The sequence below is a fragment of the Dipodomys merriami genome, unplaced genomic scaffold, assembly GCF_024711535.1.
Source record: "Dipodomys merriami isolate MVZ:Mamm:240054 unplaced genomic scaffold, mDipMer1.0.p SCAF_1, whole genome shotgun sequence".
NCBI lineage: Eukaryota > Metazoa > Chordata > Mammalia > Rodentia > Heteromyidae > Dipodomys > Dipodomys merriami.
The window spans coordinates 39021204-39038558 of record NW_027202270.1 but is presented as its reverse complement, the minus strand read 5'-3'; the positions used below and the strand labels follow the sequence as shown (position 1 = coordinate 39038558).

Genomic DNA, 17355 nt, shown 5'->3' with positions numbered 1-17355 from the left:
CTGAGTGCTGTCCCTGAGCTCTTTAGCTCAAGGCAAGTGCTCTACCACTTGAGCCACAGCACCACTTCCGGTTTTCTGGTAGTTAATTGGAGATAAGAGTCTCCCGAACTTTCCTGCCTGGGCTGGCTTTGAACCGTGATCCTCAGATCTCAGCCTCCTGAGTATTACAGGTGTGAGCCACCAGCACCCAGCAACCCACTTTTTTTTTTTTTTTGAGTCCGGTTGTGGGGCCTGAACTCTAGGCCTGGGCGCTGTCCCTCAGCTCTTCAGCTCAAGGCTGGCGCTCTTCCACTTGAGCCACAGCGCCACTTCCGGCTTTTTTTTTCTTTCTGCTTATGTGGTGCTGAGGAATCGAACCCAGGGCCTCATGCATGCAAGGCAAGCGCTCTACCACTGAGCCACCTTCCCAGTCCCCCAGCAACCCACTTTTATGTATAGTCATCATTACCACCCTAGGGAAATCTGGGGGAAAATGTCCCATTTCCCAAATTGATCTTCCAAATATTAAAAGGCAATGTTGCTTTACACTATATCTACACAATAAGGGCAGAGTCCACAGGAACCACAGCTGCTGGAAACCAGATTTTCTATTCCTGTGATAACATCCACAACTTCAATTCTAGGCAGTAAGAAGACAAGTTAACTGCTGAGGTGGGCAATAATTATGCTCTTGAAGAAAGGGCAGGATATGAACCATATAAAATAAAAGTTAGGAGCCAAAAGATGACACAGCAAGAAATCAAAGCTATAGAACTAGGATGGAAGCAGTTGGGGATAAATAAGAAAAGTAAAGACAATAAAGAGAAATGAGTGCAGTTCTAAGCTTGAACAGGGATCATATAACTTGGAAAAGAGTTTTGTAACCCAGGCAGACAGTAAGAATGTGGGAAGAGGAAAGAAAAGAATTTATGATTTTTATTTACAAATCTTTATCAATTATTAAATGTTTTCATTTCTTACTCTGACTTTCTAGGACTGTAGAGAAATTGACACTTGTTGAAAATCATTCATTGGTTGCTAATCCTAAACCTATGAAAGTCTTTAAGAAGGATATAATAAATAGTGCAGCTAATTAATAACAAAGGGTGTATTTTGTGGGCATTCTTTAATAGTAAAGGGTGATAATGACTGACTTCTTACCAAAATATGAGAACTTGTTTTTCTTACCAACCAGCCAATTTTCTATGAAAAATTGTAAACTTGCTATTCTGATCAACTGCAACCAAGCTCTGGAGAAACATGTATAAACATGGAAGAAATATCATCAAATCAGTATAAAACTTTCATAACCATATAAGAACATCCATTCTCAGGAACCCTGAAGAAATCTCAGAAGTGACATCCACTTTCATCACATTTAGTGAATAGATACTGAGGAAATTAGGTCTGACTGAATTTCAGATCCATCCAGCATCCTATATCAGGTTCAAATCCTTGTGAAAACAAAAGGGCTAGAAAAGCCAGACAATAGCATGTTAGGTGCCCTTTTCCACTTGAAACTAAATATTTACCCTGCTAATTGTATTTGGAGTTGTTAAAAAAATCAATATTTTTTTGTTCATTTCACAAATGAAAACCCTACTTGCTCCATTCTGTTAAAAGCTGACTGCAGATCTATGCCCAAGCTTCAAGCTAACTAGTCCCTGTTTTGTCCATCTTCTCTAAACTCAACAAAAGAAGCAAATTAAAAGAGATTCTAAGAAACAACAAGTGGGTTAGAGGCCCATTCTTCCTTTGACTTTCCTCCTCTCTCCCTCTTTTTTGATACCTTGGAACTCATGCAAATTTAAGCTAGAGAAAGAGATAGGGAATTTGTAGGAACTTCTCTCCCTTTCCAACTTTCAGCTAGAGCATAGAAAGGCATTATGGTTCACCCAAACATCAGAAACAAGAAGATCCACTTTCTGTAGGCTAACACTGGACTAACAGTTTGGACAAACAGTTCACAAATGCATTCTAAATCCATATACTGATTTTCTTACATATCTTGCCAGAGAACCAAGTGGCATTATTGAGTGTTACATGAAATTCCCATCCGCTGTTGTTTTAGGGAAAAAATAAAACGACATCGAGGACAATGTAACATTTTAACTAGTCTAAATTCAAGAAGAAATTTAAATCCTCTCAAGAAGGAATTGTAGAGAGTCTTGAATGCCAACAGGTAACCGAAGGCCTGTCTGCCCCGCCTCCCCTGTCCTCTGGACTTGGGGAGGAGAGGACTACGCAAAGTCCTACCTGGTAGGCATCAGGAATGTTGACGGTTTCTCCATGCTCCCCGACGTAGCCAATGATGCCTTTGCCCCAGGGGACCTGCACCTCATTTGAGTTCTCCGTGCTGCTGCAAGGCAGCAATGGGGTTCCAGCATGAACATCAAAGAATTTGGAGACCAAGCTCTTCTTGCCAGCAGCTGCTCCTTCCACGAGGAAGAGAGAGCAACGGTCAGCGTCCACCATGAGACAGACGAAGATGAGGATCTTGTAGCTTAAGCTGGTGAGGTCAAGGTCATTGGAGATATCCTTGACCAGTTCCAGGAAGAACTCACGCTCATTATGCTTTTTGAGGTGGCACTTGTAGTCGATGGCCGTAGGGGGGTACTGAGGCAGATTCACCCTCGATTCCAGCAAGGCACTGAGAATGTGGGCTGTGGTGGGAGGCAGGGAACTGGCCTTCCGGAGGAGAGCCCTCCGCCGCACACTGCTCAGGGGCTCCTGGGCCCTGGAGGTCACCTGTTCGTCGTAGGTCCTGTTCACGTGGATGGCCTTGGAGCGGGCAAAACTCTTCCTCAGTTCTTTCTGGGAGGCCCTCCGCTGCAGGTTGCCTTCACCGCGGCCACCACTGGCCCAGCTGGGACTCAGAGGACTGCCCCCACTGTCCCCACCACCGGGGATGGGCTGGCTGTTGGCAAAGCCAACACTGCAGCTGCCTCTGGCCCCGCCGTGCGCAGAGCTGCCCGGGCCAGCCAGAGCCGGCCTGGGGCCCGAAGCCCCTTGACCCCGACTGTGCCTCTGCAGCCACTTCTCCACCAGCTCCTGCTTCCCCTTCCGCATCAAGTAATCTTCAAACAACTCTGGATGCCTGTCCAGGAAAGTTTCCACCTCCCCAAAGTCCAGGCGGGAGGCTGCCATGGCCCTGGGCACTGCTTTCCTGGTGTCTCTAACACGTGGACCAAACGTTTACCTGCCGGGCAGGCCTCTAGCAGTTTCTGCACATGTTTCCAGCTCGGTGCCACCTCTCTGCCAGCCGGAGATTGCTGCCAGTAGTGGAATGGATGCCAGCTGGGAGCTGTCCTGGCCTTCTATGGCTCAGAGTGACTGGCACCAACCCTACCCCCCGTCGTCCTGCTACTCCTGCCCGGTGCGCACAGGTGCCAGGGCCCCGCGCTGCCGCCGCTCGCTCGCTCGCTCGCAGAGCCACCGCTGCTCTCGCTCCACTCTGGCTGCTGCCGCCGCCGCTCTGCCGCCGCCGGAACCCGCTGAGTGGACCACGGTGCAAGGGAGGTAGGGCAGGACACGCCCCTGCGAGACGCACCCAGCCCGGAGGGAGGAGGGAGAGGGAGGAGGCAGGCGCGCGCACCGGACCCGCCGAAGTCCACGGCCCAGGATGCCAGGCCGTTCCTGGAAGAGTCTCCGGAGCGGCCAGAATCCGTGCCGCCGGGGGAGCACGGCCCTCTCCTAATTGGCCGCAGATGAGAGCTGGGAAATGCACCTAGTTCCTGCCCCCTCTTTCCTTCCTCACCTCCGCAGCCAGGGGGCTTCCAGAAGGCCCCTTGGGGAGCCCAGTGGGAGCCCAAGTACGCACAAGTGCTGATGTTTCACCCACACCAGAACTCAGAAGCTGACTGCGAGGAAACCAGGATGCTAAGAGAACGAGGGGCTTATTTTTCTGGAATGAGACCGTGGACTGTTGGTTCTCAGGATTCCTGGGACTGCCCAGTACTTTGTGGGTGTTCGTGAAATGTGGATGGAATTGAGTTTCCTTGAAATGAGCAGTTCCTTTCACCAGATCCGTGGCGCTGGGGCTGCGCGGGGCGGCGGGGGAGAGGGGGATGTGTGTGGAAGAACACAGCACGGTGGGAAAGTCTATGAAACAGTTACTTGGACTTGGAGAGACCCTGTGTAGAGCAGGAGCTTACAGCGCAGTGCAGTCCAATGCCGGCCCCGGGGGACTTCCTTCTAGCCGATCCTGCATGTCCTTTCCTGAATGGACTTAAGTGTAAAGATGTCACCTCTGTAGGAGTCTTTAATTTCTTCTGCCCTGGGACTGTTTGGGATCTGAGTAGTCAGGTTGAGAATAACGTCAGGTGTCCTTGGGCCTTTTCCAAATCTAGTGGTTAGGCTAAGTGATGGGCTAGGAAAGGGAGCAGACAGATAGCACGTTTCTTGGAGCTCAGGGATTTCCTCCTTTGTGAGAATCAAAAACAAATGAGAAGCTGGCACAGCAGAATAATCCTGAAGCGCTCTTACAGAATATCAGTGATTAAGAACTGCAGAAGCAGTAGGTGGAAGCTGACATGTGTGGACACACAGGCAAACATTCCCACAGTAAGTAGAGCTTTTTCCCTGAAGGTCATCCCTGGTCACTTGAGCGATCCAACAATAAAGATGATTAGTGGTTTTCTGGAACTGACTCATAGATGCGCACAAGAATCTATTTTAGCTTTTCTTTCCCATTGCGTTAAAGTCACATGGAGGAGTGTACAAGACTCCATGATGGGAATGTTTATAATGTAGAAACCTGCAAATGTCTCAAATTAGGATCTTTTTTAACAGATGACTAGTTGTTATGTAGTTAGCAGTATTCAGTGAAAACAATCCAAATGTCCTTCAATTAATTAGTGAAGACAATGTGGTATCTATCCAAGGAGCTATTTTTTATCAGACTGAAAAGGGATGAAATACCTATATACACACACTAGAATGAACTGATACCTACACTTGGATTCATACAACTGGATGAACCCTCAAAATATTAGGTAAATAAGCCATTCACAAGGGGCCACATTTTGTATTATATTATATGAAATGTTAGTAATAGGCAAATCTACAGTGATAACTTTCTGGATGGAGTGGAAACATTGGCTAAAAATGAGTAGGGTTTTGTGGTGGTGAGGAAATTTTAAGTAATAAAAATGTTCTAAAGTATATTGTGGTGATGGTTGCACAATCTGTGAATATGTATGTGTACTAAATTGTTAATAAAAGAATTGAAGGGTATATGAATTATACCTCACTATAGCAGGTACCTATAGTACAGTTACTACAGTATCATTACCTTGACACAAAGTCATAGTACAACAGCATTACTGTGTATGGAGACAATGGGCATCCTCAGGGAAGGGAAAGAAACAGCTTACCCCTTGACTGCCTGAACAAAGCCTTAAAAATCAGACTTTCCATGCATTCATTATACAAACAGTATCATTTATCATGTTCCAGACTCTGAAATAAAAAGACACAAGGACAAAAAGCTGCTTATTTTATGTCAGCATGCATTTTTAATTGTTGTAAGATGCACGTTACATTTACTAACCATTCAAGTGTATAGTTCAGTGGTGTTATGTATGCTCATGTTGTTGTACAACCAATATATTTCCAGAACTTTTTTCATATTTTAGAACTGAATGTGAAACATCTGCTCTACACTCTAAGATATGGAAAAAGAAAATTACATTGAGACATGGAGGGAGCAAAAATATCAGGGGAAAATTAGCAATTGGGGTTTGATTTTTAAATTGGCAGTAGTCATGCTCCCTGCTTAGTACATGAGTTCACTAAAGTTGTGGGTAGAAGTGGGACTGGGTAAACAGAAGGTAATAGAGAGCATGTCTGAGACAGTCCAGAGGGCTGTGATGGGGGGCTACATAGTAAGATGTGTACTGGTATTGCCCAATTACCATTTCCTCTTCATTCTCTACAGTATGTATGCCAGTCATAGTTTCCAGAAGAGAAAGAGGAGAAAGAAAATGTTCAAATTAAAGTAATTCCAAGGGTGACAAATTACAAAGGGACTAATTTAAAAAGTAGAATACAGATGAACTATGAGGATAGTAAGATAACTTGGGACTCCAGCAGCAAAGAAGTCATCATCCTTCGATCTGTTGGGAGGAGATAGGAGAAGGTAAATCAGGTTTCTTAGAAAGGAGTGAAACATACAAGGGGTAACTGCCTTGCAGGGAGCAGTGATGGCCTGTCAGAGGACATCAACAGAGCTCAAGCTGACCTCGAAGGAAGAACGTAAGAAATAAATACCTTGAATTCATTCTCCTCCAACCCTCCTATCAGTGACCGGACATAAGTGTACATTAGAAGGTATAGGAACCTGTTGAGGAATCCACATAAGACATCCCCTGGGCAATAAGTAGAGGAGATAAAGGAAAATGGATCTGTGTTAGATCCAGAGTGGCAAATGTAAAACACATGATGTAACATGATACCTTGAAGAAGTCCCTTAGGAGATAAATTAAAAATATTTTTCCCTCAGGAACTATAACTCCAAAGAATTTTCTGTGTAATTCTGCCCTCTTCTGCTCATCTGCTAATTCCTTCAAAGTTGTTTAACACACTCTACCATGTTTGCTGGCTATAAGTACCCTTATGGGCACAAACAATCATACCTTATATGATACTGTGAAGACAAATCAGTCAGTCCAGTGAAAAGGATCTATGGCCTCCCTTTTTGTCTACCTTTGCTTTTCCTCACTGAACTGTAAATATTGTATAAATAGTATCTTTTTGGAAAAAAGCAAAACCAAAAGGACCTTCCTTTTTGTAGTTTTTAATGCTTTAGGACAACATAAGCTTCCTTTTGATCTAATTATCCATTTATTTATTGTTACCAGTACCAGTTAGCTTGGTTTTCTTTTTTGCAACAGGATCCCACTATAGAACCCTTGGCTTCAAACTCATGATCCTCATACCTCTGCTATCCTCAAGTGCTGGCATTACAGACATGTATCACCATACCTAGCTTTCCAATTCACATTTATTGAGCACTTTTAATATGTGAAATACTGGGTAAAGTAATGACCATTTTTATTAGTCCAAAGTACTAAACTTTGTATATAATAGCACTGCACAGAATATCAGAGATTGTCTAATATTCTTCACATTTTTTGTTCATGAATAAATACATCCCAGCTTCCAATATCACACAACCTGGTACCAACTCTAGAAACATAATGAGCTTATATTATTTGAGCTTTCCTCTAATCATTTCATCCCTAAGAGAACATCACTGACTTTTATTGTGTGACCAAGGAACATCAACATATATGTAAGAAAGTTGACACATAACCAACCATTTCAAAACGTAATTGCTTAAAATGATGTTTTTCTGCTTCTCAGAATTCTATTTATTAAACCGTGACTCTTATATTCCTCTTGATGTTAGCTGGAGTCACTGATGTAGTAGCTACATTCAGCTAGAAGCTAGGCTGCGCTCAAAGGTCCAAGAAGGATTCTTATACCTGGGAACTCGGCACTTACTATGACTAATGTTGCTTACTTCTTTCTTAAGAGGCCTATTTTCCCATGATGTCTCATTTACAGCCTTCTTTACATGGCTTCTCTCTCATAATCTGTTCTTCCAAGAAAGACTATTTCAAGAAGACTGAAATAGAAGAGCTTATCAAATTTACATAATACTTGCTAGTACTAGTATCCTATTGGCCAAAAACAATCATCTAGCCCAATGCCCAGTCAGTTAAAGGAAGGTCAAAGTGTGAATACTCACAAGTATGGTTCACTGAGAGTTTAGTAGACCACATAAACTTTCTACTAAATCCTAAACCTACATTTTTATTTTTTCAAGATTTCTGCTCCTACATAGAGAAATGTCATAGATACCTCCAATTTATCCAAGATCATTCTTATTTCTCTCCAACTTAAATTTCCAGTCTGGTATGTGTTATCTCAGAAATTTCTCTTTGAATTCAGATCTCATCTCTAAAACCACTTTCCTTCATTCAAGCTTTCATTACCCTATCCATTCTCTACTAGTCCGTTTTGTCTTCCTTATAATAAGAATAACAATGGTACAACCTTGCTTATAACCTTGGTTATCTATAGAGATAAGTCCTTGTCCAGTGACATGTAGTGGGGTTAATGGAAGCCCCTAAAAGATATACCAGCCTAGAATATGTGAATGTGAACTCATTTGAAAAGAGGGTCTTTGCAGATGTAATTATGTAATCAATGAAAGAGGTTCTTTGCAGGTTAACAATCTCAAAACAAAATCATTATGGATTAAAGATAAATCCTAAATGCAATGATACTATTCTCCTTAGACACTCTAGAAAAGAAGCATAGAGATGCACAGAGGCGATGTAAAGGCAGAGATAAGGACTTGAGCAATGTGTGTACAAGTAAGGAAGGTCAAGAACTGTTAGCTGCCCCACAAGCTAGAAGGGAGGCATGGAACAGATTTTCTCTTGTAGCCTCCAGAGAAAAATCAACTGTGTCAACATCTTGATTTCAGAGTTCTGGCCTCTAGAATTGTGAGAGAATGAATACTGTTGTTCCAAGTCACCAAGTTTGTGATGATTTTATTATACCCCTAGAAGCTAAGATTAGACCGCCTAGTCATTTCACCTTTATTTTCCATTTCTATTCTCTTCTCCTTCCATATATTCTTCAAGCACACCTTCTCTTTTCTCAGTGTTGCCCTGAAACACCCTCCTCCCTTCTCTGCCTCTCAAACTTCTCTTTTCCATTAAGACTTATTTAAAAAGTCACATGCTATGTGAAATTTACCTGCTTCCACAGCAAAATCTATACTCCTGCTTTCATACATTTTGGTTGTATATCTTATATAAATTATATTTGACATTCACCCACCAAAGCTACATTTCATTTTCAATTTTTAAAAAATGTTTGCATTAGCCAGGCACTGGTGGCTCACACCTGTAATCCTAGCTACTCAGGAGGCTGAGATCTGAGGATCATGGTTCAAAGCCAGCCCAGACAGGAAAGTCGGTGAGACTCTGATCACCAATAAACCACCAGAAAACTGGAAGGGGCGATGTGGCTCAAGTGGTAGAGTGCTAGCCTTGAGCTCAGGGACAGCACCCAAGCCCAGAGTTCAAGCCCCACAACTGACCCCCCCCCAAAAAAAGTTAGCATTTTCCAGGTGCCCTGGCTCAGGCCTATAATTCTAGCTACTCAGGAGACTGAGATATAAGGATCTCCATTTGGGGCTTAACCAGGGCAGGAAAGCTTGTGAGATTCTTATCTTTAATTAACTACCAAAACAGCCAGAAGTGGCAATGTGGCTCAAATAATAGAGCACTAGCCTTGAGCACACAGAGACTCAGGGACAGCAACCAGACCCTGAATTCAAGCCCCAGGATTGGCACCAAAAAAAAGTAGAATAACAAAAAAGAAAAAAAGTTTACCTTAAAGTGCATTTTAATATTCCTATTTCTCTTCTTTCAAATTTAGAAATTATAACTAATTGCTCTGAGCAATGAGTCCACTTGCATTCCTAAGTGTATTGAAGATTAATAAGTACCTAAGATGTAAGCTTTTACATTTTTAAAGATATCTAGGTGAATAATAATGATCCATGAAGTTAAAGAAAAATAAGGCTTAATATCACACCATAAATATTTTAGATGCTTTTTACTACTTTTTAAAAAATCAATAGAATATTTTATCTCACTAGCAATAACCAAAATATCTTTCTGGAGAATGATTTCTTTATGAAATATTTTAGTTAGCTTAAAATTATTAAAATGTTTTCCATATATTTGGAGATTCAAATTTAGTAGAACATGGATAAATTCAACATTTTAGTCTTCTTAAAGGTAACTTTACTTAAAAAAATAACACTTTAAAAATATTTTTGAGGACATAAAATGGTTTTAAAGTGCAAAACCCTAGGTGATGTGCTTGATAAATTTTGTCATTCCAAAAGGGATCCATTATATTTTTATTCTAGATGGAGTCTTAGAGATCATCTCATGCCCCAATTTCCACATTTTTGTGCATGTAGAAATTAAGAACTAAAGCAGACATGTAAGTCCTCATCTCTTTCCTCAAAGAATGAGTTCCATCTAGCCAGGGAATTAGGATATTAAAATACAATGAGGCTGGGCACTGGTGATTCACACCTGAACTCCTAACTATTCAGGAAGCTAAGATCTGAAAATGACAATTCAAAGCCAGCCCAGACAGGAAGTCCACAAGAATCTTATCTCCAAATGTAAGAATGATAAGGATTAATCTTGAGGTAAGGGACAGCACCTTGGCCCTGAGTTCAAGCCCTAGTACTGGCATAAAAAAGTTATATGTGCGCGCGCACACACACACACACACACACACACACACACACACACACACACACACACACACACACACACACACACACACACACACAATTGACAATTTAAGATACCACTGATGGAATGTAACAGTAAGAAAAGCTGGGGGCTGGGAATGTGGCTTAGTGGTAGAGTGCTTGCCTAGACTGCATGAAGCCCTGGATTTGATTCCTCAGTACCACATAAACAGAAAAGGCCAGAAGTGGCTGAAGTGGTAGGATGCTAGCCTTGAGTGAAAGAAGCTCAGGTATAATGCCAAAGCCCTGAGTTCAAGCCCTAGGATGAGCAAAAATAAAATAAAATCTGTAAGATGAATGATCAAGATAGCATATGTTATAGATATGATTTATATAGTATTTAATACCATATAAATTTTATATTTAATAGTAGTCTATAACTAGAATTAATACTGATATTGAAAATATAGACTTATCAACATAAAAAGGAGAAAAGTTGGAGAGAAAATTTCAACAACACCTTTTCATTTAGGTCCTAATTTAGGGAGCTAATATAACAAGAAGTGTTAGAAAGAAATGTTAAGCATTAATGCCTTTCTTCTTAGGTGCAATGCCTTCATTCACTAAATAAAAAAGTCATTCTAAAGTGCTGTTCTACATGTTTTATACGACCCATTTTATAAGAATATAATATAAATATTATCATCTAAAAGACGGTCTCCATTTATCCCATCTGTTGTTTGTGGCATGATTCAAAGATGAAATATTACTCCCAAGAGTAAGTTTCACAGAGACAAATATCCAAAAACAAACATGACAACTCCACTCTTTTTTTGAGTGATCATGATAAATGATCACTAGGACAAAGTCAAGAAGCTTTAGTTTCAAATAACCTTTCAAAAAATATAAAACTGGGTGTCTGTGGTTCATGTGTATAATCCTAGTTATTAGAGAGGCTGAGATCTTAGGTTTATAGATCAAAGCCAGCCCCTACAAGAAAGTCTATGTGACTCTTATCTCATCTATCCACCAAAAAGCCTGAAGTGAAGGTGTAGCTTAAGTGGTATAGCACTAGCCTTGAGCAAAAAAACTCAAAGGATAGTGCCCAGGCGCTGAGCTTAATCCCCAGGACTGGCACTCATACCCACCCACCCCTGTACCTGTATACACTTATATATATACATATACATGTCATAAAGCATTTATAATGTTTTAATATGAGCATTTGCTTTTCCAAAATAAATAAATAAAATTTATGACTTCTTTGAACCTTGAGAAGCCATGGATCTCGGGTGAAATTAATTTTATCAATACAAAATATAAAAGTGACTAATATAATTAGTTACCATTCTTAAAATTCTAATTACATTACAGCTATATTTTAATAACAACATCTAAATGATGTAGTTTATGTATTGTGGAATTTGTTTCATCCAAGATAAAACTGATGATGAATACTTCTCAAGTTTAGGCTCCAAAAGATGTTCTCTTTAAATAGTTTTCAGCACATAACCTGCTTCCTAATGTGACTTTCGTATGCACTGCAAAGTTTCCTTATCATCTGTTTTACTACCAAGATACAGACCAAACTAAGTCTTTTCAGATACCTATATTATAAATCCAGAGAAAAAGAACCTCACCAATTGGGCAAATTATGAACTTTATGCTATAATAACAAGAGAATTTGGTTAGCGTTAGTGTCTCACCAAAATAATTCTTTTTGCCTAGTAGAATATATCTCTTGTTACAATGCCAAAATAGGCATCTGCTTTTTGAACCTGACTACTCTCTCTTGTACCTTCCCACGACTTCTTCAGACTGAGTTGCAAAAATATTCTCCCTATTAAATGAATTTCAACCTCCAAAGATATTCTGACACTGACTTTGATGAGAATTTTAAGAATGGTTGTAGTAGTGATGTCAGTATATTGCTCCTATTCTAGTCTTTTCTTAAGTTGCAGTAAAAATCTGATAACTAAAAAAAGAAAAATCTGATAACTTCCTTTCAACATTTGCATGAGTGGTTGTTGTTGTTTTTTTCCTGGTTTGGTGCTTGAACTCTGGGCTTGGGCACTGTCCCTGAGCTTTTGTGCTCATGGCTAGCATTATACCCCTTGAGCCACAGCTCCACTTCCAGCTTAACACCTGGCTCATGTGATTTTTAATTATTAAAAAATGATTTCAATATATGTATAAATTAATATGTTGAATTGAAAACCCTTTGTTCAACTACTTGAAGATTTTTTTGTTGTTGTTGGTCCTGGGGTTGAACTCTGGGCCTGGGCTCTGTCCCCGAGCTCAAGGCTAGCACTCTACCACTTGAGCCACAGTGCCACTTGCAGTTTTCTGGTGGTTTATTGGAGATAAGAGTCTCACAGACTTTCCTGCCCAGGCTGGCTTTGAACTAGAATCCTCAGATCTCAGCCTCCTGAGTAGCTAGGATTATAGGCATGAGCCACTGACACCAATCCTTGAAGATTTTTTTAATTAAAAACAAAAACCAGCCATGTATCAGTGGCTCATACTAGTACTACTCAAGAGGCTAAGGGCTGAAGTTCAAACCAGCCCAGGCAGTAAAATCCATGAGACTTTTACCTCCAATTAATCACCAAAAGGCCAGAAGTAGAGTTGTGGCTCAAGCGACAGAGCTCTAGCCTTGAGCATAAAAATGCTCAGGACTATCACCCAGGCCCTGAGTTCAAGCCCCAGGATGACACAAAAAAGAAAAAAAATATATCTGAGTTGGGCAGAGAAACTCGATCTCCTGCTCTGTACTTTGCTACAACTCTTGTCACACCACTTAAATCATTTTGTCTTTCTAGATTGTTTTTTAAAATTTCTGCAATAATAAAAATTCTATGTTTTATATTATACACCTATCTAATACATTGAAAATAAGCTTTTCTTATTTAGTAGATTCTCTAATGAAGAGGCAGTGTGAGATAATTATAATGAAAATCATTGTAGGACAAGTGATGGTAATTTAAAGTGTGTGGACCTCAGATTTAAAATATATAGATAATAAAGATACATTGTACTCATCAACTGGCATGTTGAATTAAGACCCCTTTGTACAACAACTTAAAAATAGATTTTCCCTTTTTTAAATCTTTAAGTAGTTGTACAAAGGAGTTGCTGTTTAACAAAGCAGTTTATGAATATAATGCATCTTGATCTATGTCACTCCTTTCAACGTTCTCATCCACCTTTCCTTTGCCTACCCCTTCCCTCACTCTTGTTAATTTTGTAGGAAATACATTAAGTTCTTTACATTCTCCTCCACTTCATTTGTCTACCCCTTGCCCCTAAACCTCATCCACCCCTTTCAAGTACTCACTTCCTCTGTGCATTTGACTTCATATATATACTTGCATACCACCAATGTATTTATATGAAGTTTAGAAGCTAAATCTAGCTTCCACATATAAGGGAAAACATACATTCCTTGTCTCTCTGGGCCTGAATTACTTCCCCTAACATAATTTTCTTCAGTTCTTAAAGATAATTTTTTTTAAATTTTAAAAAGCTACTTAACAGTGCACTGACCTAACGAGTTCTCAGACAAATGGAGAGAGGAATAGTAGGCTAATACAGTCATGCTATTCAATGTACATGTGTGAAAATGGAACCAGGTAGCTTGAGGGGATGGGTGGGGTAGAATAGATAAGGAGAAATATGGAAGGGATGCCAATGATCAAGATGCATGGTACTCATGAGCTGACATGTTGTTGTGCGAGCCCTTTGAACAACTACTTAAAGATAACAAAATAAATTAGAGCTTTAAAAAAGTGTATGGATGTGGGGCTTTTAGATGCAGCTCAACTGATAGAGTACCTGCCTAGCAAGTGTAAGAGCTTGAATTGAGTTCCTGTAGTAAAAAATTTTGAAAAATAAAATAAAGTGTACGGATGTAGCAGAACACAGTATGGAAAATAGGAAAATCAGATATTGTGGGACCAGGATCTGGATCTAGTCCCAGATTTTAGAAATGTTTCTGGGGTGTGAATTTTTCAACTTGACAATGAATGTACAGGAACAGTTTTTCAATGTTTTCTAGCCTCTCTATCCTTTAAAAGCATCTTCACACTTTATGGGATTGGAGGGGCAGGTGTTTCATGTTGTTTTGTTAGGACAAGGTCTCCTTGTCTCCCTGTGCATAGCTACCTGGAACTCACTATGTAATCTCTGGTGACCTGTAACTCTCAATTTTCCTGCCTCAGCTTTTCAGGTACAGTGATTAGTGCTCCACCAAGCCTAGTAGCTATACAATGAGGTAGGGAGAAGGATATGAAGAAGTAGGGAGGTGTCAGCCCTTTCATTAGACTTGTTTTGTCTTAAAAACCGAGTTGTCATTAGTGGAAGAATTCATTTATTCTTTTTGCAGTCCTGTATTACCTGTCAGCTGCAACCTTATTCTCCTATGGTGGCACCCCATTCCCACTGCCCTATTTTCAAAGTATTCCATTTAAGTGAAGTCCCACTTCGTGGGAAGTGAAGAATTCAAGCTAAAGCATGGCATGAAATTGTGGTTTCAAATTCACAAGTGTATAATAATGATCACTAATAGAGATGAAAAATGGACTAAATTCTACTTATGTTATTTTGGAAGGTGTTGAGAAGGGAGAATAAGCAAAAAACATAGTTTCAAAATTTTGTTGTACACAACATAAAATGGAAAACTAAATGCCATTTTGAAAATAAATGAAAAATAGTGCTATTTCTTGACAAATAAGTGTTATTCTGTTTCCCACCCTGTGATATAATGTAAACCTCTAACTACTAACTAGCAGTACATGTGGGAAGTACTTCACTCAATAGTATAAAATGTCTGAAAAATGCATGATGTAACAATGTTCCACTGTTTTCTGAAGAGTTGTTTCTGTTCCTTCTCTAACTCAAACATAATTGCCAAGTTAACTGATCTCACATTTGGAACTTAATTAAATAAAACACCACAACTCCCTCATTGCCTTGTCAAGAAATATATCACAACTGCCAGTGCCTAAAGTAAGAATCATTCAACTGTTTGCAGTATCTTCAGATGTATTTTTGTTGATATGACAACAAATAATAATATGACAAATAACATGATAGCCAACATGATATGCTCATGTTTGGCATGAGCATAATTTCCTAGTCACTAGTTTCCTGTACTGGTTTAATAAACACAAATAAGGAGACTATAGGGCTTTTTTTCAGATTTCATTATCCAAATATCTGTTCTCTAGTTAACATGAATCTTTATTCTACAGAATATTTAGTTCAAGTTTAAGAACCAATGATATAACCGACAAGTTCAGATACTAAATTGTTTCCTCTGCTGTATCAAGGCATATCTAATTTAGGTTAAGGAGCTTCAGAGAGAAATCCCTTGCAAAGTTCTTATCTTTCACAAAGTAGATGTGTAGTACAGGATTGGTGCTTGTATCAGTTAAGGTTTGGCTGGGACACAGATCCACTTTGAATGATATGAATAAGATATGTGCCATAGGGATTAGATCATACATAAGGTGAGGAGAAACTGGGAAGGAAAAAGTCCAGAAGGTCAGGGCTAGAGGATTAGAAAAAGGCCTCTTAGATCACGATGAAGAGCTGGTGAAGACTCTAGAAGGTTATGGGTGTTAAAGAAAAAATTAATTCTGAGACTTTTTAAAGCAGTAAGAAGATTTTATGATGAAGATACTGTTGCAATGAAGAAAATTTTGGCATAGGAGAAATTAACCTCAAGTATGAAGTTTTTTAAAATGGGAATCTATATGCCAAAAAGCAGTATGGAAGGTCAGTGGATAAAAAAGTATTAAGAGGAAACTTTAGGATAAGGGAAGAGAGGCTTCAACCTGACAAGGTTCTTACTTAATGCATGCCAGATACTATATGTAGGAACTGATTTACTAAACTGATTTAGTAGAATTCTTGATCATATTGGGATAAGCTGCTAAAGAGTAAAGTCAAGATCAAGGGCCTACTCAAGAAGAATTTAGAGGAACCTAATTCAATTTTGGTCAGGTAGAGTCTACATGTGGATGGCTCTATACCTGCTGATATGCTTAAAGTTACAGATCAGCAGGGCAGTTATGTGGAAACAAATATGTGACCAATACAGGGAAGCAAGGATAAATCTGAGAGGACAAACTGCTACCTATGCTGTCTGGTCCTCACCATTTCAAACCTGACTTGAAGAGGCTGGACCTTACTCTTTAAAGGACCCAGGGGGAGTAGGAGGGCTGGCTGCTCACCACACACAGAAGCACCAATAGATTAATGACAAGTAATAAGTTATTACTAAGGCCTCTGAACTGACCTCCCAAAAGGTTTCTGGCCTGAAACCCCTTCCTCTAGTCTCAAGCAAATTTCTCTTGTGACCAATACTAATTGGGAACCATACGGTGGATTCTGGGAAACACAATTCTAGTTTAGCTAAATTAGTACTGATTAAATCATCATAGTATCAGAAGTCACTTAATATGAATTGATATAAAAATAAAGCCTAAGATAATACAGATTCAATCATAAAACCTATCAAAACACAGACTTAATTTCTGTGTTCATTTGCAAAATTTCAACTTTCCTAACACAAGAAATATTGCTATCAGCAGTTATGTTTTGCTTACTAAACATTCATTTAAAGAATGGGCACTGGTGGCTCATGCCTGTAATCCTAGCTATTCAGGAGGCTGAGATCTGAGGATCACGGTTCAAAGCCAGCCTGGGCAAGAAAGTCCATGAGACTCTTATCTCCAATTAACTACCAGAAAACCAGAAGTGGCACTCTGGCTCAATTGGTAGAGCGCTAGCCTTGAGCTGAAAAGCTGAGGGACAGCATTCAGGCTGAGTCCAAGACCCACAACTGACAAAAAAACAACAACAAAAAAGAAACACAACACAATACCACTAAACTGGACTGTTTAAAAAATAAAAATCTATGTAAGTATTCTGCATTCCCACCTAACTGCTTTTATTATTTAAATTCTGCTTATATTAACTTCTAATTCCCTTATGTAAAAAGAACTAAAACTCCAAATAGGAGGCCTCCTTACAGTCCTCTCTGGGGTGTGCTACCGTCTGTCAGAGTTGTATAA

The 17355-nt window shown here is 39.8% G+C and overlaps 1 protein-coding gene across 1 annotated transcript in view; it reads right to left on the bottom strand.

Annotated features, from left to right (window-relative positions):
• Pde11a (phosphodiesterase 11A) overlaps positions 1-3373 on the bottom strand; it is a 352033-nt gene extending 348660 nt beyond the window's left edge. The window contains exon 1 of the mRNA XM_070020261.1: positions 2236-3373. Within this exon, the coding sequence (XP_069876362.1) occupies positions 2236-3126 (891 nt within the window). The 5' untranslated portion in view covers positions 3127-3373. The remainder of the gene's footprint in view (positions 1-2235) is intronic.
• Positions 3374-17355: the final 13982 nt, after the last annotated feature.